The sequence below is a fragment of the Grammomys surdaster genome, unplaced genomic scaffold (assembly GCF_004785775.1).
Source record: "Grammomys surdaster isolate TR1022 unplaced genomic scaffold, NIH_TR_1.0 169, whole genome shotgun sequence".
Lineage (NCBI taxonomy): Eukaryota > Metazoa > Chordata > Mammalia > Rodentia > Muridae > Grammomys > Grammomys surdaster.
The window spans coordinates 1884219-1910845 of record NW_021604617.1 but is presented as its reverse complement, the minus strand read 5'-3'; the positions used below and the strand labels follow the sequence as shown (position 1 = coordinate 1910845).

The following is a 26627-nucleotide window of genomic DNA, read 5'->3' as shown; positions in this document are numbered from 1 at the left end:
TTCTGAATTTCAATGGAATAATTTAATACAGTATCATTACATTTATATATATACACATACATATATACTTGTAAATCTACTTACTTGAGTAACTTTGTATAATATTTTGACAGATAAAAATATAGGTTTTGGAACCATTATATGTATTTGTCTATGCAGTAGCAAACATACATTATAGCAAACTTATAACAAGTTACATATGATACCAGAGTAAGTTTTGTAGAAGGACAAAAATGAAAGTGATGATTTATGTTTAAAATATAATGCTAATTCATTATTTACAAATAAAAATTTCAATATACATTATATTAAATGCACTCATTTCAAACTTACATTCATAAAATAGTCACATAAAATTCATTACTTATAAGTATAACGATAAAATTGGATTTTGGCACTCAGCATTTGACAGCTTGTTGACATATCATTTTAGCTACAAGCTTGATGTTCTGAACATGTGGAGAGAAACACAAATTTCCTAAGAAACATAGTACAATCATTAGTCATATATGGGAGTGAAATTCCTATCTTGTTCCAATGCTATTTATAGGTATTACTTCCCAAGCTAGAGGATGAAACATTTACATTATTTTGATTTCACTGGGGATTTGAAAATGAGGTCCGCTGCCTGAATCTGAAATAATGTTGTCACCATTCCAATACAGAACAGACCTTCTGCTCCTTGAAGCATCATCCCTTGCATGGAAACCATGGGGAATTCATTCCAGAGTATGCATAAATAAATATCTTGGGATCCTTCTCTCCTTTTTTGCTATTTTAATACTTTAAATATCGTAAGATTAGTTGGATAGTTGTTGACTAAGAACGTTACAGAATGTATGTGAAAAGAACCTGCTTTGCTGTGAGAATGAATGAGGCTCTATGATGTTCATAATGCAAGAACACACCTCAACAATCTGATAGAAGGATACAAGATGATGAGTTGGATAAAATTCACTCTTCTATGTTGGAAGACCTTGTGGGTCTGAAATACCTATTTACCAGAAATTTTATCATTGTCACTAGTCGCTTTTCATGGCCAAAGTTTTCTATTTTTTGTGTTTTCTTTTTCCTTTGACTCTTTTTTCGCCTCACATTTGAGCATCTCAGACTCCATACTTTCAAATACTCCATAGTTAGTGAGTTGATTCTGAGATAAACTGGAGGGTAAATGAATTTTCTTCCTATGTACATATGCAAATCAGTAAAGTGGCTTAAGCATTGAGACAGCATTGAAAAGTAGGACATTACAACATGTAAAATTATTTAACTTTACATTTTAAAAGTCACACTAGAAATTTTTAAGTCACATTTTTAAACAAAGGAGTTCCACCTTTTAATGCTTTGAGAGACAATAACTGTAACCTATAAAAAGAATTCTAGGGTTTGGGGCACAAGGTTTGTGTGTAATTCTGAATGCTACAAAGAGAAGCAAAATTGCATTTAATGACTGACCTCTTGAAATCCATGTATACAACAGATATTAAAAATGATGGCTTCTTCTCTCTATGATTTATTTTTACTTTTTGTTTTCTGTTTCATTTGAAATTCAATATATACACTTGTTGCGATCTGTCCAGACCCTAAAAATGGCTTGTGTGGAACAGTGTCAAGAGTAGATCCTGAACACTAAACTATTTAATTAATGAACATCCAAAAATAAGCAGGGGTTGCTTTCCAGTTTCTTGGTGAGGTGGTTGGGAACTGCTGGTAATAAATATGCATTGAATGCATGCTGATGAAGCAGGTGCCACCTGTAACAGATGTTAGACAGAAACCTCTCTGTATATATGGCTCAATTTTGCCTTCAACACTGACATAGAAGATAAGCCAAGACATTATACTTGTAACGTGAAAACAACATTTACTGTATAAAAGCTGGAGCTAGAAATCTGTTTTTCTTCTTATCCTTCCTTTACTTTTCTTCTTGACTTATTGCTGTAATGCTGCCCAACAACCATTTCATGCTTGGCTTTGGGACCTTCTCTTTGAGCACATGGCAATTGTGGACATACTTAAAGAGCTCAGTGCTTTTATCCAACTCCAACATAGACTCTGTTTTCTATCATTTACACATAAAAATGTCACTGTTAAATAAGATATTGTTTGTGTTGCTTGTGCTTAGAATAATGTATGGCATCACTGGAAAACAAATTATTGTGGGGCTGTGATGTAGCTCAGTAGGAGAGCCCTTACCCAGCATGTGCAAGGCCCTGCAATAGATTTCCAGCACCACACAAAAAACAAAATATGAAGAGAAAAAGAGAGGGAAGAAAGAGAGAAAAGGAAAGGGCAGATAAAAGGAAGGGAGTAGAGAGGAGAGGATGGATAGATGGAGGGATGAATGGAGAAGAGTACACATGCAAGATGGCAAGAAGCGGTAAAAAAAGCACACCTTGAAAAATGAGTGAATGCCACGGTTCAGATCATGGAAGAGCAACACAACGTACACATGGAGAGAAGTGAACTGCTAACTCACTGCATCATTCACAGTAGTGATTGTGAATAAATGCATAACCTCCAATTTGTAGTAATTAAACTGATGTCTAGTGCATTAGCCAGTGAAGATGATCAGGACCATCTAATCTCCTTCCCATGGACTCTTTAATATATATTCCCTCTTTCCATAATAAAGATAAATAATATTTGGCCACTTACTTTGGCTGGGGCTTTATGCATTTTTATATGCTTAACAAAGCTATACAAAATTAAAAGTGCTACGACGAGAAATAAAGCTGTTGCCTTTACGCTTTCTTCCTTCTCACTGTGCAATTGCCATTTTTTCTGAACTCATCCATTATAGCTCATTTCCTTTCAGCAAAACTTTTTCCTCTAAACATTTATATTTTAACATGTGTAAGATGTGCTCCAAACCCCTTTGTTTCCAGTTCTACCCTATAGCAATGCCCTGTTCTGTATATTTTAGATGGGATCATTGTAAGTTATCTTCAGTCCCAGATCCCTCTGGACTTGAATCAACATCAAGGAGGGCCTCTTTATTGGTGAAAGTTGAACTGAGGGTTAGGCTCTGTCGAGGCTTCACAGGTGCAAGTTCATTTAATTTGATGTTTTCATTTCTGACTAGAATGGTCTTGTCCATGTTCTCTTCACTGTGCCTTGCGACAACAGCATCAAACACATCTAATTTCGGAGGCAAGGTTCCACTTTCAAATAGATACTTAGCTAGATAAGAAACACAAATATTGGTAAAGAATGAGGTAACCATGGAGAGAGTTTTAAATGGGAACCTCTGATTATATATACCATTCTTGTCAGGGTAATAACCAGGGTAAAAGATTAAGGGCTGTAAGTATAGATATGGCTCTCCTCCAGTAATTCTCAGGAAAAGTCCAAAAATATAACCAGCAACTGCCCCATAAGTGTTGGTTCCTTTGATGAAGAGTACACAGAGCAGCTGTGGGAAGATGATGATGTAGACAAGGTCAGAGCTCAGGTACCAGAGCCCATACACAGTCTTCGTCAGCAAGGCCATGGCTGTTGCAGATGCTCCAAATACCAACACAGTGATTCTCATGACCCATACAATTTCCTTGTCTGATGCCTGTGAGGAATCAATGCACAGTCAGTTTTGCCAACAATGTGCTGGCTTTTTAAGTGATGAATAGGATAAGTTTCTATGCTTTAAAACTGATCTTAGCCAGTATCCTAAGTCCAAAACTGATGTAACCTATGGCACTTGGCTGCAAAGGCTTCTGTTTACCATATGAAGAAAGTGAGACCATGAAGCCTTCTTCTTAATGTACAGAGGGAAAGGTAAGATGAACTAAGATCATATGTCACACATTATGGCAAGGTGATATCTCACTCACATAAAGTATTGAAAGTATGGGCAACCTTACAGCTTGTCCTTGTAAGAGTCCTACCAAGAAGATTACTTTTTTAGTGCTTTAAATCAGATATTTCTAGGGAATAATGATGCTGAAATACTAATGGACTTTTTTTAAAAATTGTGTGTGTATGTATACATACTTGTATGCAAATATATATGCTATGGTACGTGCATGGAGGTTAGAATTTGCAAGTGTCAGTTCTTCTAATCATGTTGGTTCCAGAGATGGAATATGGGCTATCAGACTGGATGGCAGGTACATTTTTTTTTTAACTGAGCCATCTAGTTGCCACTAATGAACTTATTTTGCTATGACATAGGAAACCTGGTGAGAAGTCAAGCTTTATATGATAGATAAAAGCTCTTGAGAGAAGTCAATTATTCTTCAAGGACTACAGTAGCAAGCTGTCCTAAAACCTTTTGGCTTCATAAGAAAAATCAAATAAAAAGGATATTATATGTTAAAGGCATCCTGTGGAATTCAGAGACCACAGAAGTTGTTATAAAAACAGTGTTAAGTAGTTCACCATAACTTATGGCTACCAGGTCTCTCTAGGATTCTAGCATATTTAAGCAGATTAAATGCTGATTAAATTTTTGAAGCTGTATTGTCTTTTACCAGAAAGACAAGAAATTTAAACTATAAAAACATGATGTTCTCTTGGAGAAAAGTCATACTAGTATCTTTCCTTTACTGTGAAAATAGACAGTGGTATGTGTTACTGTGATTCATTTGATGGATAAATAAATACACTATACTTAAATATGTGTTTTTATATAAGGGTTGGATTTCAATATAGTCTCAATGTGTTTACACAGACTTGAGAATCCTTCATCCAAAAATGCTTGACAGCAGAAGCATCTTATATGGTGAGGTGTTGGGAGCCAAGTCCTAGCAGAAAGAGGCTATCATCTTTGCAGCCATCTCGGGCCATATACCCTGACAAGAAACTTATTTTTCAACAGCCCACAACAGCTGAGCACACTCTGATAAACATCTTGTTTTTCTCACATATCTTGTTTTGTTGTTTAGTGCCCCAGCTGCAAGGCACATGTGGTAAAGTGTCTTTAGCTGCATTCCCCTGCTTGTGTTAATATATACCCATGATTTCCTTTCAATAAAAGGGGACTTAATCAGATTCTCTGTCTTGTCTCCATTCTTTGTGTCTCTTGTCTCTGAAGCCCCACACTCTCTCTTGCTAGGCCCTACTGACTGATCCATGGACTGGAGCACCTGGCCCCCAAATGTGGGGCAGCGCGGACTGGGTCAGTGAGGGGCTTATTTTTGAATGTTGGAATATTAGCATGTTCATAATGAAATACATTAGGAGTGAAACTCAATTTTAAAACAGAAATTACATGTTTTATATATACCTTGTAGATATGGCCTAAAGATGATTTTATATACAATATTTAGTATAAGTTTTCATAGTATAATACCTCCCACTAGTAACATTTTGTTGGTTTTCAAAAAGTTTCGGATTTTAGAACATTTCAAATTTAACATTTCAGATTATAGAGACTCTACCTGCAATACTATATGCATAACAAATATAGCAAATATACTGGCAATGACTACTACTAGTAGTACTGCTACTACTGACAGATTAAAAGGCCGTCCTTACATTTTGTCTGAAGGAAAGCTGGTAGATATTCCGAGCAAACATGGAACTCGCTGACAGGATGGACGAGTCAGCTGAGGACATGACAGCAGCAGAAACAGCACCAAGCCCAAAGAAGGAAATGTACACAGGGCAGAGGTACTGCAGAACAATTGGGAGAATCATGTCTGCTTCCTCCTTGGTCTTGGGATCTGGAAATCCATATGCAGTCTGGTTCCAGTCTGTGAACCAGAAACAACCATAACAACTGTGAACCTTCATGTGGTCTACTGAGTTGAGAAGTCCACATGCTGGACATGTAATATGTTTGACCTGTCTGGGTCTAGTGAGTGTTGATAGCATTCAGATTTAGTTACATATGCAGGGCCCTGGCACTCTTTGTGTGCAGTGGTGCTTACTCAGAATCACAGATAAGAAACCTTAAACCACAGCATTTTCTTTAGATCGCTTGGAACGGAATGGAGCCCTTGGACCTGTGTATACACTGAAATCACAGCAGATTTTCTTACCCCATTCACCTTTTTCTGAAGACTGTGTAGCTTTAGAGCTACGTTTGAGTTAGTTTGCTTCTAGATAACTCCACCTTATGTACAGTTTTCATTATAGAAATGGTGGTAGGTTATTTCATTCATGAGGTGCAGATATCTGGGAGGCTTTCAGACTTGGTATAATAGAATGACCTGAAACGTTTGAATATACATCTATTTTGCTATGTATGTGCTTTTGTGTGTGTGCTTACACACACATGTATGCTTCTGCATGTGTAGCACTCAAGTGAAAGAACAATTTGTGGAAGACAGTTCGCGCCTTGCACCATTGGTTGCCATGGACGGAACTCAAGTTGTCAAACTTAGTGGTATATACCTTAACTCTTAAACCATTTCATTGTCCCTGTGTTGAGTTTGGTTTGGTTATAGCTTGTGTTGAAAAAGACATGGGACCTGGATATATACATTGGTTGTCTTCTTTGATATTTGTTGATCTTCCTTGATGTTACAATGTCAGGGACAACCAATAGTAGTTTTTGCCATTTGTCCATTTCCCAATACAGTTATAATTAAAGGTATGCCTATATGCTACCAGGGATAAAATTGCAACTAAGAAGTTAAGTTACCAGAGGTAAATAATGACAAATGTTCACTCAATGTAGGAAACAGTAAGCTGTATGCTTGTTTTTATTAACCTGCTTACACATGCAGGCATACCTATAGGGGGTAGTGGATTAATCTGCCCTTGAGAAGCAAACTCTATTTTTTTTTCAAAAACAGAAGGTGATAAAGACCTTGGCTAATGTTTTTTTCATTCAGTTATTATTTTATGTCAAGTATGGACATAGAACAGGAAGATTATACTATGAATCATGACTTCTGTTATAAAATCCAAAATAAAAATATACCAAAGTAATTTAATAAATAGCATTCCCTTTATAAAAGAAAACAGGGTAAAAGGTGAACTCTTTCTAATCTGTTTTAATGAATTCTGCGAATGTTTCTGAATGTGGGTTAATGTTACATATTTTCACTCTACATGTTACCTCATAATCAAAATTAAGACAGCTGTAACTTAGCTCTGAAGTTCATAAAATGCTCCACTGACCACAGATCTCAGTTTCAGTTATTATGCTCTTGTGATTTTATGTTTATACCTCTTCTATGTCTCTGAAGCCCCAGTCCACAAGATGATAATACTGATTTTAGGTATAGAGGTGATTAGGTTGCAAATACAGAACCCTCCTTAAAGTTGTCAGTGTGTGCTTGGGGGGGAGTCTAGCTTCCTCTTTCTGTCATAGAAGAAACATGAACGACAGGCATGATTACATTCAAGAAAATAAAAGGCAAGAGTTTAGAAATGTTTCCTAGAGGTCAACATGGAAATAATAATTTCATATTGCTCTTTTTTTGTTATCTTAGTATTTAATTTTTTTATCTTAAGCAATACTTACTGCTTAGTTTCTACAAGGAGAATAGAAAAACCTTCTTGGTTAGCAAACTATTGAAAATAAAGAGCTAAAATCTCATGTTTACAGAGGTTCATGGAGACCATAATGACAGAAGGGGGATAGTCTCCTAAGGGAGTGGCTTGCAATTTTTGCATCTCTTTAGCTCAGCAAGAGGACTGTAGAAAGTCTTCAGTGTTCATGTCTATCTTTTATAGTTAATTTCAGAATGGAGTAGTATTTTTAACTCCCCTACCACTCTGGTCATACACTGTGCATCACAGTTATCTCCTGGTTGACAGAATAAGATGCTAATTCACCAAAACTGGGTGTTCCCAAAGGTTTCATCAATAAGCAACAAAAAACAAGTAAAGAACACAGAGCTAGAATTTTATTTGTAGAATGCTATAGCAAAGGCATAGTGAGGTCATGCAGAAAGAATTCATTTACTATATGGGGTAAAAAGGGATGTGGCATAGAAAGAACGGCCACTTGGGGTTTGGAACACTACCTTGAAAATATGACAAAGATGCAAGGGGTTTACCTGTGGAAGCTCCAATGGCTCCTATGCATATGGCTGGTAGAGCCATCACCAGGCACCCAAAAGCTGCCAGGAAGGACAGCACCTGAGCATAGGTGGCCGAGGATGAAGATAGGACTCTTTGAAAGTAGGCTTGCCATGGGATTCCACCCAACATCTGCATGAGAATCCAGAGATTTAGAGTAAGTCAAATGAAGAGTAAGAGCAAATGAAAGTGTTGCTTCCTAGGAGTTTTGCAACTCTACATCATTTGAAAAGTTTTAGTAGATTATGAAGTATGATAATGCTCCACAGGCCACAGATCCCAACTGTTACAACTGTGTTTGCAGTATAGCAAATACTTCAATGTTTATCAATTTAAATTCTGATCTTCTGGGTGGAGGAATCTGTAGTATTATTGGCTTTGGGTGAATTAATTGTAACATGAAAACCTGGTCCTTTTAAATTTAGTTAGTATTATTACTAATAAAACAAACAAAACAATGAAAAATAATTAAGGGAGGCTAGTTCCCTTTTCTTCAAAGTAAGGATGAAGCAAGAATGTGCTGTCTATGAAGGGTCAGCCCTCAGATATATCTTGTTAATGCCTCAATCCTGGGCTTCACAGTCAGATTATGACAAACAAATTGTGTTGATTACAAGCTATCTAGTAATGGTAGTTGTTAAAATATCTAGGCAAGGCATGTCAATGAGTAACAATGGTGGTTTTCTTTTTTTTTTTAAATCTGGATTCCTTGAATTATTTCTCTATGGGACTATACTAGACAGTCTTTTCTTTTTCTTAATTTGACTACTTTTAGCTGCCTTAAAATTACCCAGAAGTCTTCAATTTACTTTGGGACCGGAATCCAAACTGTCAAAAAGAATTTAAAACTAATTGGGATTCTGAAAATCTTGTGATGAAATATGAATCATATGGCCCAATGAATGTTAATTAACATCCCTATAGATGTAAATCATGTAGTGGGCATGAGAATGGTGGAAAGATATTTTTTTCACACTCCTCTGGGAGACTCAACGCCCTGTAGTATTGTACTAAAGGGGAGTGCGCAGAATGCTTATTGCACTGAAGAGAGGATCAGAACTTCTGTCTATAATTCATTTTTATTGGATACGTTTCATTGGTTTTCTAATTAGATTACATATGTTTTAGCACAGTATATGTAAACTGTTGATAAATGTGAATATGTATACTAGAGGTATGCTTAATATTTTCATTAAAGGCACAAAACCAAAAGGTTCTGTGGCATTAAAATAGGCCATAAGAAGTCTGAATGGAAATACAACTTAGAGACAATTATGTGGGGTTGAGAGAAGAAGAGATAAGTGGATTCTTGCAGAGTAATGTGAGAAGTCTATAGAAATGGCTTCTGAGTTGGACATACAGGAAGATCAGAGTTTCTTGATGGGATGCTAACATGAAAAAAAGTCAAAACAGAATGATACCCAGGTATCTGTGGGACCACTATATGTGTAATATGGGTAGAGTTTAGGGCCTAGAGTAGCTGTCAAAGAGAAGTATGGAAGATTATTGACTTTCCCCTAGAGTATTGATACATCTCTAACTGTCAGACGGATGGAAAGTTGGTATTCAGGAATTAGTATATGAAGGAGGAAATAGTTGAAGGTGCTTTCTATGTCACCTGTGTTTTTTTCTTCAGGGATTTAACTTTGGCATTGCTGTCTTATTTATCTTTATTTCATTTGTGTCAAGTATAGCACAGAGTAATTTTCCTTCCAATACAAGTCACACATATTCAAAAGTAAAACAGTTAAAAATAAATTGTAAAATTCATAAGTCTGTTCCTCATCTGTATTCATCCAAAACCATTTCTTACTTTTAAATGTATAAGTTAGTACATCAATGACATCTCTCATGTCCCTGAATGATAATTAATTTATTCACTTTTATATACAGAGCAACTATCCTGAATCTTTATAGTTCTTAAGTAAAGTAATATCTAACTACTGATTTCAAAGAGACATATTCATATTCTGAAAACCAGATCCCAATTTGATGGGATTTAAACGTAATTGAGCTTTGGGAGAGATAATCAGATAAAAAGAGTAAAACTCTTCTAAATTTCTAAATGAGATTGATAATCCTTAAAGAGGGGGTCAAGAAGTTATGGACATAGTGAGAAATTAGAAGCCTAAACCTGAGGAAGGCCTTTTACACCCTAACATCTAGCAGATTCTAGCTGCTAGAGTTTTGAAAAATAAAAAAATAAAAATAAACTTCTGTAGGTCTACTTTGTTGTGGATCTCTATTGATGAAGACAGAAGGCAATTTGGAAACTGAGTATGGAAGAACAACAGAGAGACCAAGGAAAGGAGACTGTAGGTCTAATTTAGAGGTAACTATGGATGGTGGGGCTGAAAGAAACTCCCAGTGCCATTACCAGTACTCAGAAATCATGTTAATATAAGGATATGTAAAAAATAACCATAAGTCCAAAGACCATCATTGTTAGAATTCAAATCTTATTTCTATAGCTTTCTCTTCCATTTAATACAGGTATTTGGTTCTACTTGTCTTACAATTGGGATCATGAGCTTGACTAAGGAGTTAGATATAATGTGTTATTTTACACATGAATCCTACTAGAACTTCCATGTAAGACCATGCAATTCTTATGCTGTGCTTTAATTTCTAGCTCAGACACAAGGTTGATAGTAAACAATTTGCCTTTCTCTGCCTTTTATCATCTCTATGTAACTATAAACACAATGGTAGGCATATGTCATCCACATGTCACTCTTTATATTCATAATCATAAAGGATCTCAGGAAAAAGAAAGTCAAGAGGTTTCTTTACAATCCTTAGGAGAGAAGACACTACCAGAAACATGTTTTCCCCCAACTCTTCCAGCCTCTTACTGAAAACTTTTTTTTTACAGGGAAAGACACATCCACTTTGAGTATTGAAAAATTGTTAATATTCAGCAAAGTGCCACACAATTAACTCATAAAATACTATCATTCTTCTAAAAACTAAACAAAATAACAAATTTCCTTTTTACTTTGTTAAAAAGAAAACCATTTCTTACCTTGAGATAGGATGCAATGGCCTGTTTTTCATGTATAACCTCCTTAGTTTGCAGAATCATAAAAATCTGATCGGGTTTGCCTGGTTCTTTCCTCTTCCTTAGCCTGCACTCTGCTGTGATTTCCTCTGTGCTTGTCTCTAGCCCACAGTGCTGTCAAACCAGGGTTTTGTGTGTGTTTAAGCCATCTTTTGAACTTCTCTATTGTGACACTTCCAGCTTACCTTGTGTCTTGAGGGCTTAGACTCTACTAATTGATATATTATGTAATTCATAAATGAATTACTTATATCAGAATAAAGTATATTTTAATACTTTGTTATAAAATACAAATCAGAAGCTTCAGGTGACCTAGCTCTCCAGTTAAGGTAAACCTCTATGTTACAGTTGGGATTACATGATTTATGGGATTCTATTACAGCAGAACTCTGGACCCAGAACATGCAATGACATAGTGTTGGATCTTTAAGATTCCATTTGCTGTCCACTTTGTGTAGGCTACTGTTAGTCAGCATGTGGCTCTACCCTTCCAAGAAAAGTTAGTTCACATATAGCTATGAGTCAGTAGGTGAAGACTGGTGTACAAATGTGAAATCTTGAACATGTCTTTGATTTTATGAACAATTATACCACATTTCTCAGATGACAGTGTCACTTACCAACAACAGAAAATTATCAAGCCAAGTGTAGACTTCAGTTGATTCAATAGTTCCCAGCCAGGGACTCTGGTATTTAGCATGCACAGCTGTGAATCCAATGTCGGTGACTGCAGGATGTGACAGGGCAAAAGGGACACTGATCCACTAGAAGAAAGAGTAACATTGGAGCATTGGCTATGAGCTTAACTGCCCTGGATATGCATGGGTCATGTTCTTAGTTTATCTTTCTCAAAGTTGGCACAGATTAATAGCTACTCTTCCTCAGACAGAGAAGGAATTAAAATTATGTCCTCTATGTAATACCATGAAACACTGATTTAGAAAAAAGTGAAAAACTCAATTAATACTCATATGTTTGATTATATTGGATCATATAAACCATAGAAGTGGTCAGCTGAACCTTTTGTGAAAAAAATACTGAATCGCATACACCCACATACTCATACACACAAAAGCACAAACACACATACATACACATTTTTAAGTTTCCTGTGAATTCAGCAAAGATAAATATTCGTTAATATGGGGAGGGGGAGAGAACAGGTGATTGAAGGATGTATCCCAGGACTGGTAAAGAGAGGCAGAGCTGAAAGAAGTCAGGGAAGAATGAACAAGCATACAGACATTACTCAACTTTCAGGTGGCTATGTGGAAAAAAATCATTTAAAGTAGAAAATACTTTTAACTCACAGGACCTACCAAACATTACTGCTCAGCAGGAAAGTACACTAAAATGTATAGGTTGCTCCCAAGTGATTATGTGTTTGACTGGGAAGTGCAGTTGTTTTCCACTGCTAAACATCAGAGAGGATTGAACTGAGTTTTGCAAGGTTGGGAAAAGATGCAAATTCAAACTTCAAATAGAGTTTCTTTCTAATGTGCTTAGTGTTTGAAACATTGTAATGCTAAATACCCTAAACAGAAATTTCTTAAAGGATAATTTGCATTGTCTGTCTGTCTGTCTGTCTGTTTGTCTGTCTGTGTGTCTGTGTGTTCAGATTTGTTGGGTAACAAGGTTTGCTGGCAGTGGGGTGGCTTTTGGGTATTGGAGACAAAAACAAACTCAAGAAGAATACCTTGAGTTCGAAGCAAAAATGTTTTAATATTGTTTTGTAGATATTTGGAAGCTAGAAGAGTTTCTTTAGGGTATTACACATATTTTAGCTTAATGTCTTGGATACTAGCAATGACTTTCAAAACATAGAAACAAATAAGAGTATCACAGGATGTCTTGAAAAAGCTTGGAAGGTAAACAGTAGCTTTGGAATAGAAAGATGCTCCTAAGAACAGGATGGCAGAGTCAACAGCATCTGAGTTAAAATAGGGAACAGAGCCAGAAAGGAAAGACTAAGTGAATCTAGTGTTCAGCTTTGTATCTCCAACGATGATTACAAAACCCACAGAACTACAGAATCTGAGAAGGTATGGTCAAAGTATACATTGATTAGGTATGCATACATAGGAATTAAAGCTATCAAAATAAAGTATATTTAGACAGCCATCTTTATAGTGCTTAAATTAAGAAACCCACAATCATGTAGTATTCTTTACCTAATAATACGCAAAATTATATAATTTAAGTAGCTTACCTCTATAACTTACCTATTTAGTTACATCTTAGGAGAAAAACTTTTCCCACATATATCCCTACATGTTTGCCCTTCCATTCCTATACCTACACACTTGAGTCATTAGTCTGTGTGTCTTACATTTTGGTCTCAGAAAAAGCAATGAGGCAGGATATACATTGTTGGTTGATAGATTCATTACCTGGAGTTGGGCTTCTTGAGATAACACGTTCATCAACTATGAAAGCTACTATCACCCATATTGATCTCATTTCTGACACTCCAGGAGAACAGCCTTTGTGTTTTCTGCTTTCTTTATGGATAGCTAAGATGGTGCTGAGTAAAATCCAGAGTCTTGTACATATACTTAGTTTGGACAATTTGAAAATAGTGAGAATTTAACTTTAAAATGTGTTTATGATATTTTATAACAGTGAATGGGGAAGAATGGGAAATGGAAGCCGTGCTACTACATGGGAATATTTACAGTGTAAGTCAGATTGCAGTCAAATGATTCCTCTCGGATATTATTACTGATGATATAAAGGTACAATAAAAAGTTGTCAGATGCATCTCTAAACATGTGGGGTAAAACCCAAAGTAGTCATTGGAGATTTTTTACTCTAAGAAAAATAAGTAAGAGAAAATATAATCGAGGATATTTTAATCTTGACTGGAAAAATGAGTGCACATACTTTGCAGCTCTGCATAAGGACAGTCGACTTGATGTTTGTATTTGATGAGGCTGTACACATGGACTCATGTCAGTCCAATGACACAGAATGCACATTTTCATTTTTACTTCTTTTCTATGAACTAGGTGTTTCACATATTATTATGCTTGCATTTTAGGATTTGAGGACACAAAGAAACACAAGTAAACTAGCATGTATTTAACATGCCCCAAAATGCTTTCACTGTTATCCTAATACTAGTAATACTCCACAGTGATAGTATTCTTGGCTTAATAAGACATGCCTGGGATCTAATTTATCCTAGGACTAACATGAACAGTAAATCTTGTTAATCTCTTATGTAATTAAGCCCCTTAGTTTTAGATCCTAGAGACTGAAGACTAATACTTGAATCTTTGATTTTTCTAATGATATATTTTTTTGTGTCCTATCAGTCATCCTGTAGTAACTAACAGAAGAAGCAGAGAAGTATTTTGCCTAGCTTGCCACTAAACTTAACTTTGCTCATGAAATGAAGTGTTGCCATTGCCTACCAAAAAGGATTACAAGAAAATTGGATTCAAACTAATAGTGGTAGAAAGTAGGACCCAGATATTTGTAAGAGAGTTAGGGCACACTTTTTTGTCAAAATCTCCCCCCCCCCAAAAAAAAAAGACAGGGCTTTTGATCTATCCAGTTCGCATATAAAGTAGTAATAAATTTACTTTATATTTTTTATTATGGAAAATCATATATCCACTGACTTTTGTTGAGTTAAATACATATTAATTTTTAGAAGAAAGTAAGGTAGGCAGGCAGGGAGGGAGGGAGGAAGAAAGAAAAAAAGGAATGAAGAAAGGAAGGAGAGAAAATGTGAGTGATGTCACTTACCAGTCCTAAAAAAATGCAGAATAGCTGCACAACATCAGTATATGCCACAGAGTAGAGACCACCCACTATGGTATAAAGAATGGCAATGAGTGCAGAGACAATGACCGATATGTTCACATCCACATCAATGATCACACTGATGGTGGCCCCTGGAAGAAAATGATCAGGCAGTTCAGTGGGCAAGAAACACAAATGATTCTGCTTCCAAAGTGCAGCTACAGCAGACATGTCCCAGGGGCTTTTAGGATGTGCACAATAACAGTAGCAGAAAAGAATTGTATTGAGATTTTGTCTTAGTAGATTATATATATATATTCATATAGCAGGCTATATCTGAACTTGGTCTTTTGCTAGTTAATCTATGTAAGATATTAAGTGAACAACTAGAAATGTGGGTAAATTCAATTCCATTCACAGAACTTGTAATGCCTTCATATATGAAAGTCTAACTTAATTAAACATGTACAGCAGACTTCCATACAACCATAAGAAGTCTTTCTCAGAGGTATATGCAGTCATTACCATAATTTACAATGAATATTTATTTCTATGTTGTCTCGTGCTAGCCAACTATAAAAGACAAATTCTACAAGATACCAAAGAACTGAGTTAAATTTAAAGGAGAAAATAATAAAATTAGTAATTTAAGTTTTCAATTTTTTCTTTCTCAAAGACTTGACAGATCTCTAAAAATTGTATAGTTAGTATATGTGTGGCTTCTTCCGAGAATGCCAACATACTGAAGAATCCAGCATTTAAAAAAATCATAGTTTAAGAGTTCTCTTCGATGGCTTTCTGTCTAGGTTATAAGATTCTTTAGGGGTAGGGAGTAGGCATTGTCAAAGAACCCGTCTATGTCCTTCTTTCTCTGTGAGTCTTCAGATATCAATACTGTGGCAAATGCAGCTTCCTTGCTGTTTACAATCATCAGGAGCATAGCTCTACAGAATTGATGGCTTTAGGCAGGGGCCAGGTGGTGAAGGGGGTTCTTTAAGGGTTTCTTTTGACGCAGTTTCTTTAAGGGTCTGGCCACCAGGAGTTTGACCATGCTTCAGTGAGTGAGTGAGTATATGGACAATACAAATTGGATTTGTTTTATTTGTGTTTCTCCTCCTCCTCCTTCTCCTCCTTCTCCTTCTCCTCCACCTTTTTTTCTTCCTTCTCCTCCTCCTCTTCTTCTTTGTCTCCATCTTTGTCGTCTTCGTTGTCTTCGACATCTTCTTCTGCAGAGGGGGTTGCAAAGGTTGGGACTGGAACTGAGAGAATTCGGGAAGGAAGGTACTTGGTGGTGCTGATATTAAATTCCCAAATAATCAATAAATATATTATTGGGAAAAAAGAAAATCATACTTTAGAGCCTGGAGAGATGGATCAGTGGTTAAGAGTATATACTGCTCCTGCAAAGGACCCGGGTTCAGTTCTCAGCACCAAAACGGTGTCTCATGAGCATCTATAACTCCAGTTCTAGGAGATTTGACACCCTCTTCTGACCTTCATTGGCACCATGCTCACAATGTATATCCATACATACAGGCAAAACATTTAAACACACAAAATAATAAAATAAATAAATTTCAAGTTAAGAAAGAAAAATCATAGTTTTAATAGCTTTCCTCTTCAATTTGGTTGATTTCTTGTCTTATGACATTGTTTATTGTGTTTGTTGGTGCCCATTTTTACACTGAGAATTTTATGCATGGGCAGTTTGGAAAACTGCTATCTTTTTGTACTCCTTAACAGGCATACTCATCATGTATACCACCTACCACAGAGGAACATCCATTATTTTAAAAAGCAGTTCAGGTTGTTTTGAAATACTAATACAAAATACTTTTCAGCTATGACTATGGTAATATAACAATTTCCTTGAATAAAATGAAAAATATAATAAATACCTATGATTTAAATATAAAAGACACCAATTATCTATTTGTGCTTTTAACAGATGTAGGACTTACTTTATTGATACTTAACAAGCTTTTTTTTTTTTCTAAAGCCTGTTTTTAATGTTGGAATTTTAGTTGAAAAATCTACATTATTCTTTTGCTGAAGTTTTCTGCTTTCATAACATTTATGTTATAACCCCATAAATTATAAGCAGTTTAATCATAGGCAATGTTCACAGCACTAGATGTTCAGTCTTTGGAGATGCTACCATTTTGGTTGCACCTCAGTGGCCTTAGTGAAGTCTTCGCCTCTTTATCACATCTGAGTTGAATTTTTCTGAAAATATTTTCTATATTATTGCATTAATTGTTGTGAGGAAGAAACTGCATCTGCTGGTGTGATGTTATGAAACGAATCACTGAATTTAACTACTAGAAATGTAAGAAGGCATTTTATTCAAGTATCCTAAGATACTATCAAAAATTTTGGTTTATTTCAGGGTCACATGATAATCAGTCCTAGCCTAACAACACTAGGCTGGTATTGAAATTCGGCAAGTGGATGTCAAGTGAGAAGACATAATAAGCAAAGAGGATATAGCAAAAGTCATAGGTTCTGGAGAACTTTCAGGATGTTAGTGTTACCCATGCAGTGATGGCTGGATCTGAACATGAGGCAACAAATCTTGTTTAACATGGTAGGCAAGATATGAGAAGGATAATTACTTGAGTCATGTCTAGAAGAGGTTATTCAAGAAACGAAAATGAGCGAAGACCAGATAAAGATCATGCAGATGAAACCTGTGAACATAGCTATCTGCTCCCACCTGAATACACAGTGAGAATGATCTCTTCTGTATATTACTTTCAATAAATGTAGCAATTACAGAGAAAAGATTCACCTTTGTTTTCATTCCCCATGCTCATTCCTAGTGAGATGAAGATGAACACAGATAGAGTTTATCCTTGTCTGTGTGTAAGTGTCCCAGGATTATTTCTTACAAACAGTACTTTTGAAATATATCCAACAAGGATAATAATTTTATGATACACATGTGCTGCTAGAGCATAGATTTCTATCAAGGGGATATATATATATATATATATATATATATATATATATATATATATGCATGCTTATAGTATGTGGGAGAGTATATATCTATCTATCTATCTATCTATTATCTATCATCTATCTATCTGTTACTTTGTATGTGCATAAAGAGAGACTGTTAACATGTTTTCAGAAACTCTGAAATGCATATAAACACACACACAAGTATATGCAGAAGTAAGTATATTAAAGCACAGAGTTTAGCTACTATATTTTGCATTTGTAAAATGCCATAGAAACATCGGCTCATTAATTCTATTCACCTTTTAGGATTATTATTCAGAATCTTTATTCAGCCAGAAATGGCATTGTGTATTCAGCTGTTATTTAGTTCACTCCTTTTTGTCATAGCATGGCAGGTAGTCTGTTCTTAAACCTGAAATTTCTAGTGCCAAACTTGTGGCAAACAAAATTCCCTTGTTTCTTAGCTAATGGGCACAAGGTTGGAGGATACATTATATCATTAGGCTTTAAGGTGAGGACTGTTGTCCAGCAGAGGGTCATGCCATTTTTCAGAGGTATTGGTGTATTTTATAAACCAGCCAATTGTCTTTCTTTTCACATCATCACTCATTTCCTTTTATGGCCATAGACCAAGAAAAGTAGCTTAGAGTATATAGGCATTTGGAAGGAAAAGGAGACAAAGTGGGTGTGAACTAATCCCAGTACAGAGGTTACATAAGATAATACTGGAACCAGAAGACAAGCTCATGGTCTGGTATGTGTTGATGCCAAAGGAAATTCCATTTGTTCTAACCACTTAGGACTGGCTGTAGACTCAAAGCTTGCCCTTTCATTTGGAGAAGAGATGGGGAATCTTGTGTAGAAGGATGTATGGATATGGCCAACTGGTCCATTGAAGATGGCTGCGTGGGTTCAACTTTGCAGCTGCCCAGCAAGCAGCGCCAGACAATAGACTGATCTAAAAGTAGTAGATGGAGACTAAAGGTTTTTCTTAGTCCCACTAAAAACACAGGAGGTGAGTCCAAAGCCTAGACAACTGGATTTGTAAAGTGTTGGGGGCAAAATGGAAGACTTAAAATTCTGTAGAACGAATTCAGGAGGCAAAGTGAGAAAAGAAATCAAAGGCTCTGCCATGCCTGTAGAGCCTGTTGAAAATTTCGGTTTGAAAAGAAAAGAGAGTAATGAAGCCTGAACTTAGAAAGAGTTGGCTACCATAGGAGGACAAAACTGCAAGCAGGGAGACCTTAGCATTGACCCCAGTGAGGAAGGCCTGGCTGAGACAGGTAGAAGGGAGAAGTGGACAGAAGTGAGGAGGGTAACTGAGTATCCAGAAGGAGAACTGAAGAGGCTAGTATGGTTCTAGAGCTGAACTGAGGCTGGCAGAATGAAGAGGAGGCAGCAGTACAAGTGAGGCAGTTCCCAGGATGTGCATCTCCAGTTACTCGAGACGCAAGCCTGAGGTTTAAACAACTGGCCATGTTGTTTTAACCTCTAAATATGCATCTCCAAGAGTAGTAGACTGGGTAAAGAGCAGCTAGGGACTAAAACCCGTTCATATGTTGACAAGAAAACACTTAAGCTTCTGAGAGAATTCTCCCTGTGTCCTATCAGTCCTGGTTTTAATTTACAAATGATCGCCCCTAGCATTAGTCTTTCAAAAAGAACTTACATTTACATGTCTAGTTAGATGGCTTTGCTTGAATGCCTGTCTATTCTATCCACAGGCTGTGAGGTGCCATTTCTCTGCAACTGTTAAATACTGTTGAGAACTACACTTTGTTTCATATTTGCTTTTAATAGAGTAGATGTTATGTAACAATATTACTACTTTTTAAAAATCTTTGAGAAGTTTAGTTTTCCATACATTTATCAATTTTGGCATGGCAGTCATTAGAAGGGAAAACGGGAAGTGGTAGCATGTACTTGCAGAAGTCAGAATAGTTACTGGAAGTGCAACTTTAGAAGTAAAAACATTTATGTAAATTTATTTAAGACTAGGGATTTCCGTAAACCTTTGGCTAATGGACAAGATTTTAAACTTCTGATCAAATTGTACCTTTTAGTTGTGTTTAATTAAGTGTATTTCATTCTAACTCATATATAGCCTTCAAAAACAACTCATGATCTTTATAGATCATGGCTACACTTTAATGATGTGTTTTAGGTTTAAAATAAATGAAGCTGAGATTAAATTTCTTTCACCACTATAGTGATATTTTAGTAAGAATTTCTGTTGAGATTTTATAAGAATAAGTATGGCTTTTGGCATGGTTTTAAAAGATTTTTTTTAAAGAGGCCAGACCATTAGTTTAGAATTGGAAGATTCAGTAGAACCACTTTCAGTTCTTACCTAATGCAGAGAAAATTGCTGCAGCCCAGAACATCTCTCCCATCAGTGCAGGGATGAACAGCAGCCCACCCATGCGCTTTCCATAGATCTGTTGAAATGGGTCTAACATAGTCACATATCCCTTGGAACGCATAGGTTTTGCAAAAAATAGACCACCTAAAACAAATCAAACAAGGGCTTGTGGGAACAAAAAAATCACGATAGATACTCTTTTACTATACCATCTCCCCCACTCCAGGAAAATGAATTGCTATGATATCAGTATGTACTAAGGAACACATCGTGAATGTCCTATGAATATAGTACCAAGAAATATTTAGCAACCTAGCATTTCTTAGTACACTGAATACTGCATATGCATATTGGGCAACTTGATGACATAAGTGAGGTGTATGAATTGAAAGACATGGACCAGGTCAGTGTATGTTAAAATGCTTTGATACATTTGTGATACACAATCCAACATTTAGACACTTTGACTAAGCACAAGGCCCAATAAAAGCATTTTGTGTAACAAAGTGAGAAACTCTCTTATATAATATTCAAACTTTTAGCAGTTTGACTTACCAAAAGAAACACAGGGACAACTGGGTTGATTAGGCTTTAATGATATATCTATACTATTTTTCGAAAGAAAGAAATCATAGCTGTTTAGGAAACACACTGTTCTAGCAGCTACAGGATCAAAGAGTTTCTCCACAGATCATAATCAGGAGATTAATAATCCAAGCATTGGTTTCATGCTACATAACAATTTCTGGTAATTGCTACTTTGAAATTTTCTCTACTGAATTTTTTCACATCGCTTTACTTATTTTTTTTTATTTTATGCCGAGTACTGAGTGAGTCACTGAGATCTTAATACCTACTTACCTAAAATCAGACTCAGAGAATATCCAACTGGTGCCTGAGCCCAAGCTAGACCACAACCTGGCCCATAAACTGCTTCAGCTGTCCCATTGATGTAACCTCCTCCAACCCAGGTGGCTGAAATAGAATAAAGAGTACCTTTGCAACACAGTTCACCTGATGTGCCCTAAGCCCAACTGTCCAAAACAGTTACCATTGGCTTCATGTGGCTATATTAAGCTCTACAATGTAGTTAGTACTCATTGAGATATTGTTAGATATGTTTTCTTCAAATATATAAATGTTGTGTAGCACAATTACTGCATAAAAGCATTTATAGAACCAAACAAAGCAGACTTTGGCTGAGCCAACTCGGGGCCAAGGCTGACTTACAAACTACTAATTTCTCTTACTAGATAATAGATCTGATTATACTTTTCCTTAATATAAAATTTTATTAATTCTTTGAGAATTTCATATAATGATTTTTTTTTTATACTCAGTACCAATACCTTCCCCTAATGCCTCATAGACCCATAATATTTTATTCTTACTGGCAAAAGATAAGTTAACAGAACTTTGAGATTTTTTTTATGTACTTCTAAGAGAATAACAGAAAGATCTAGAGTGATGCCTGTGAACAATACACGTGGGAAGATATGGGTCCCAGGCTCTAAATACTCTTATCAGGCAGGAGCATGAATAATCCAATTAAGAATGCAACATAACAGAACACATCCCTATGTATAGAAATCCTGTCTATACCATTAAGATGTTACTATTTCCATGTCAGAATTTAGCCTCCTACTGTCCAACAGGCAAAAAGAATGTTGGGGTTAATACTACTTAAAAAATACATATGTATATTTGCGTGTGTGTGTGTGTGTGTGTGTGTAACAACAATTAAAGAAAGAGAGGCAATTTGAAAGAGCAAGGAGGGGTACATGGAATAGTTTGGTGGAGGAAAAATTAAGAGAGAAATATATAATTATAAAAGAAAAATATTAACTTCAGAAGACTTTATGATTAGGAATTTTAGGGACATTTAATGTGAAATTTATGTCCTCAATCCTGATATGGACAGGAACTGTACAGCAAAGACTCCAATCTTCACAGAAGGTTTCACACCATTCATTGCTTTTCTCATTCTCATCCCTGTTGAACTTTTAGAAATCCCCTTCCCTATCCAGCACACAGAGTATGTAACAAGGACCAGAAGAAATCTATTCTTACAAGGTTCAGATTCTCAGATTTCATCTTTGAGAAAAGATGGCTGAAATGAATACAATGCTAGCAATACCTTGGTTCAGAGTAAAAATGGCTCTAAGATCTTAAAGAACACAGGGCTTATTACCAATTACATTACATTGTGTACCTTTTCAGTCCTTCATCCAAAAATAAAATCAGTGCCTGAGTGACTGCATTTATTATAATGCAGAACTGAAAACTTAGTCGCTTACCATGATTAAAAATAGTTTTTCCATTTGTTATTGAGAAAGTCCATGTGTCTGTGTGTGTGTGTTGTATGTATGCATAAATATGTATGTATGTATGTATGCATGCATGTATGTATATATTTATGTATATGTGTGTGTGAAATAATGAGCAAGAAAGCAAATTCTTTTCAACTATATATTTTAAAAGAACCTACATTTTCACTCTCTATTTCTTATGAAATGCATGTAAACAGCTGAACTTAGTGAAGCTTAAATAATATGGTTCAAATTTTAAATAAATGTTCATATTGACCAACGGTCTTCTGAGCTTTGAGGAAGAGTAGTTAACAAGTCAGCTAGATTATGATAACACTTTATAACATCCTCATTTGACTATTTTTATATACTTTAATGGTGTATAATATTTTTTAAAAAGCTGCATATAATGGAAGAACAAATTCTACAACATTATATGATTATATGAAATAAATTTGCAACATTGTATGATTATATGAAATCATTATATTGTATGACTATATGATATTAGAATATTATAATAATCATCAATGAATAAAATGCTTGGACATTCAATGTCTCGGTTATTATTATTTGTGTGTACAAAGTGCCTTTTTAAAGAGACATAGTACACCCTTAAGAAAGCTGCACACAGCACAACATGGAGGAATAGTGAGTATGGTCATCAAAAGACCTGGAGCTGTTCTGTGCTATCTAAGGAACTCTGAATATTCCCTTAACTCTGCAATCCCTTCACAGAGCCTGTTGTAAAGAACATATGAATCCATCTACAGTGGGTGAATATATTTACCTAAGTTTACAATTCAAATATTTGACTAACTAAAAAATTCTATAGTCCATGTAAGATACTGTAGATTTCAGACGACCAAAATGTTCAGAACAGAAAGACTGTCTTCATAGAGAAGGTCCCTAGCTAACATACAATGCCAATTGTCTTTAAATAGCAGGTCTGCACAGAAATTGATATTTCATTTGTATTTGATTTCTAGTAAGACATTTTTCTAACGAGACATCAAGAGTTCCAGCTAGCATATATCATGCTGCTAGTGTTAAAACTGTTCATTAAATAAGGTTCAAATCTGATGTACTGTTAGTCAAAGTATTACCAGTCATTCATAAGATGCAATTTTGTATTGTTTTCAGAATTATTTTTGGACACAAAAACAAATATGAAAAACTATAGAAATCATTCAGAGACCAAAGGAAGAACAAACAAGGACTCCTCCTAACAAAAAGAAGATTATAAAGGAACAGAAATGTGGATGATGGCCTGTGAATTCCTTTGAGGACACACCTTGACGTTTTCCTTTGTATACCAAAGATCTGGAAAACCTTACTTTTATTGTAGATTGCTTCCTTTAAGGAAAATGGGTATTAAATGAGAAAGTAGGCTCCTAACAGGAATAATTAGATCAGAATTCTACTGCCTCCAAAATCATCTATTTAGGCCAAAACCTACACAGCTAGGTACCATTCACTTGGCTTTTAAGAGAGCTCAGTCATAACCCCATGCTTGAATTAATGGACACATTGAGATATCCTCACATTGTCTCATAGGTTCACAGCATTCCTCCACTCCTTTGTTCTTACCATTCCCACCCACTTGCCAGTCACGAGAGACCGCATTGCTTCCCTAATATTAAGGTCAGTGATTTATTGTAAAATTGTCTTTGTCTAGAATTATTGAAATTAAATCATATTCCTTTTGTTTTAAATTAAATGCGAAGTTATTTTAAAATATAAGTAGCGGACTGAAAGAGCTCCCAAGGACAAATAGCAACGTTTGATTTCTCCCTCTGAACATAAGCCAGCCAGGGAAAGGAATACAGGGAAACCTACCTGTCATGGTAAAACCACCAACCAACAAACCAATGTCTCGGCCCCCAACTATGATGGCTTCGCTGCGCTCTTCTGCGTTACCGCTGTTTTTGGTTTTCCATGCAGCCCATATTCCAACCAGAAATATAAGGAGGTAGAACAGGATAATAGCTACCAGTCCTTCTACATGGAAAGACATTTTTATTTAGGGTACCGTGAAGATCCTTCCGCAGAGGGCTACTTCATCAAATCTTCTGTAGAAAACACAGCAATGCATTATTAAGCAGCCAAGCACTATGCTTACACAGGCTGCCAAAAATAAGCAGCTGGATCCAGACGTTCTTTTTTTTTCTTTTTTGAAAAAGCTTGCATTGAAATCCCATAATACTAATCATGCCCAACAAGTGACCAGTTCAGTTTTATAGAAACTCTGTTTCTGTTTAACAAGTTAACGCTTGGCATTCGAAGACACAAAAAAAGGAGTGAGCATAAATGCAATTACAATAATTTTTTTTGTATTTTATAAATTCCTTCAAATTAAAGTTAAGTCTGTTTTGTATTACAACTCAGTTCTTCTGTCAACAGATTGTTTGCAGTGATTATGCCTGTATTTGCTCTTTGAAACTAAGTCAATATTTAATAACTCTTTATTAATTTAAGTATATCCTAAAGGAATATTCCAAGATAATCTCAGTCACTCCCTCTCTCCTCTCTTCTCTTCTCTCTCTGTCTCTCTCTGTCTCTCTCTCTCTCTCTCTCTCTCTCTCTCTCTCCCCGTAATTCTTCATTATTTTCTTATCCTTTCAGACTTCAGAAAAGAGGTCCAAAAGTAACCCAAAATAAAAATATCTGGCCAAAATACCCCCTCAAAAAACAAAACAAAAAAACCCCCAAAAAACCCAAACTAGGAAAATCCTTTTAAAAATTAATTTACTGTGACAACTAGGTATGTTTTCCTTGTTTAAAAGAAGGACCCTCTCAATCTCTCTCAATCTTCCTTTGTCCTTAGTTTATGTCATGTCCACGCCCCCCCCACCCCCACCCCCACCCCCACCCCGTGCCTCATCCTGGTCTCTGCAGAAAAGGATTTTAAAATAAGGCAATGTATACCCCACAATCACAGTTATGAAAACTCGAACGAAAAGAAGAGGACTGATGTCAACTTCTAGAATAAAGCTAGATCTTACGGAATTCTTGCTCTCTTATTCCGAACAAACCAGGTCTATTTCTTTCACCCCAGTTCACACGCATAAGTTTTTGTCGGGATCTGAGCTTTGCAAGTGGGTGATGGGGCTCTGGGTGCAAGCACTCACCTCCGGGATGTTCTGGAGCGCTCCGACCGGGTGGGCTCCGCCTTTGTGAGCGCAGAAACATCAAATTCCCCCTCCGCCCAAACTCCCTGGCGCCCTGCTCCCCTTTGCCCCCCACCCCACTCCCCGAGACCTGGATCTCCTGAACCGAGACTCCTACAGACGCTAGAACCCCTAGAGCCACAAGTGCTTTTTAACTGAGCCGAGGGGGCATCCCCAGCAGGCAGAGTCTGTCCTTCCTCGCCCGCCCCGTGGGTGCGGCCCCAGCTCTTGTTCCCGCAGGGCTCTTACCTTGGCGTCACCCGGAGCTGCTTTAGGGATCCGGGAGACCCCCGAGCCCGGGGCTGTGAGGGACAGCGAGGGAGGGAGGCGCGAGGTGAGTGGAGGGGGCCCGGCAAGGAACCCGATGAGGGCTCAGAGGGGCCAGGCGATCGATCCGGGTATTGGAAAAAAAGTCTCTTTATAAGGGCGGAAGGCGGGGGCGATCGTCAGAGCTCTGGAGAAGGACGTCAGAGCAAAGTGGTGCTGGGCGGGAGTTGCGGACTGTGCCCTGGTGTGGCATGAGGTACAAGGGAACAGCCAAGCTCATGTTTCCATCCCAAGTCAAGTCACCTGCTATGCTAGAATGAAGGATTCCAGACCAGAAGTCACTCTTCAGTCTAACTGCCCACTATATCTTTCTGGGGTGCAAAAGATGACAATGAACTTAGAGGCTTTCACTTGGAGATACAGACTGGAAGCTTTCCAAACTCTGCCTTGAGGTGTCTCCATGAAAGCTCTGTTAAGGGCTTTGTCCCTGTCTCTGGTTGACCTTAGTAGGGTTGATTTCAAGCCCTCGTGGGTGAGGTTTTTTTTTTGTAGAAATACGTTGGGAAGGTTTAGACTAGTCAGCCCTTTTTCTTTTTTTATATTCGTACTCCCTTCGCTTAAAGCTGGGGTCACCATGAAACTCTCTCACAGTTGCACAGTTGTTTAAAATAAAGTTGGTATGTAAGCCACAGGAAACATGCTCCTAGGTAGCCAAGCAAGGCAGTCGCTTCTCTGCTTGAATATACTACTCCAGCTTATAGAAGCGC

General features: G+C 36.7%; 1 protein-coding gene across 1 annotated transcript; it reads right to left on the bottom strand.

Moving 5' to 3' along the window:
• On the bottom strand, window positions 1–26273 carry Slc5a7 (solute carrier family 5 member 7). The gene is made up of 9 exons (XM_028766731.1): window positions 25843–26273; window positions 24263–24495; window positions 20976–21089; window positions 20103–20258; window positions 14789–14937; window positions 11656–11799; window positions 7953–8106; window positions 5476–5693; window positions 1–3562 (listed from the first exon to the last, which is right to left on the bottom strand). The coding sequence occupies exons 2-9, from the start codon at window positions 24438–24440 to the stop codon at window positions 2933–2935; spliced, it is 1743 nt and encodes a 580-aa protein (XP_028622564.1). The 5' UTR covers window positions 24441–24495; window positions 25843–26273; the 3' UTR covers window positions 1–2932.
• Between the last annotated feature and the right edge of the window lie 354 nt (window positions 26274–26627).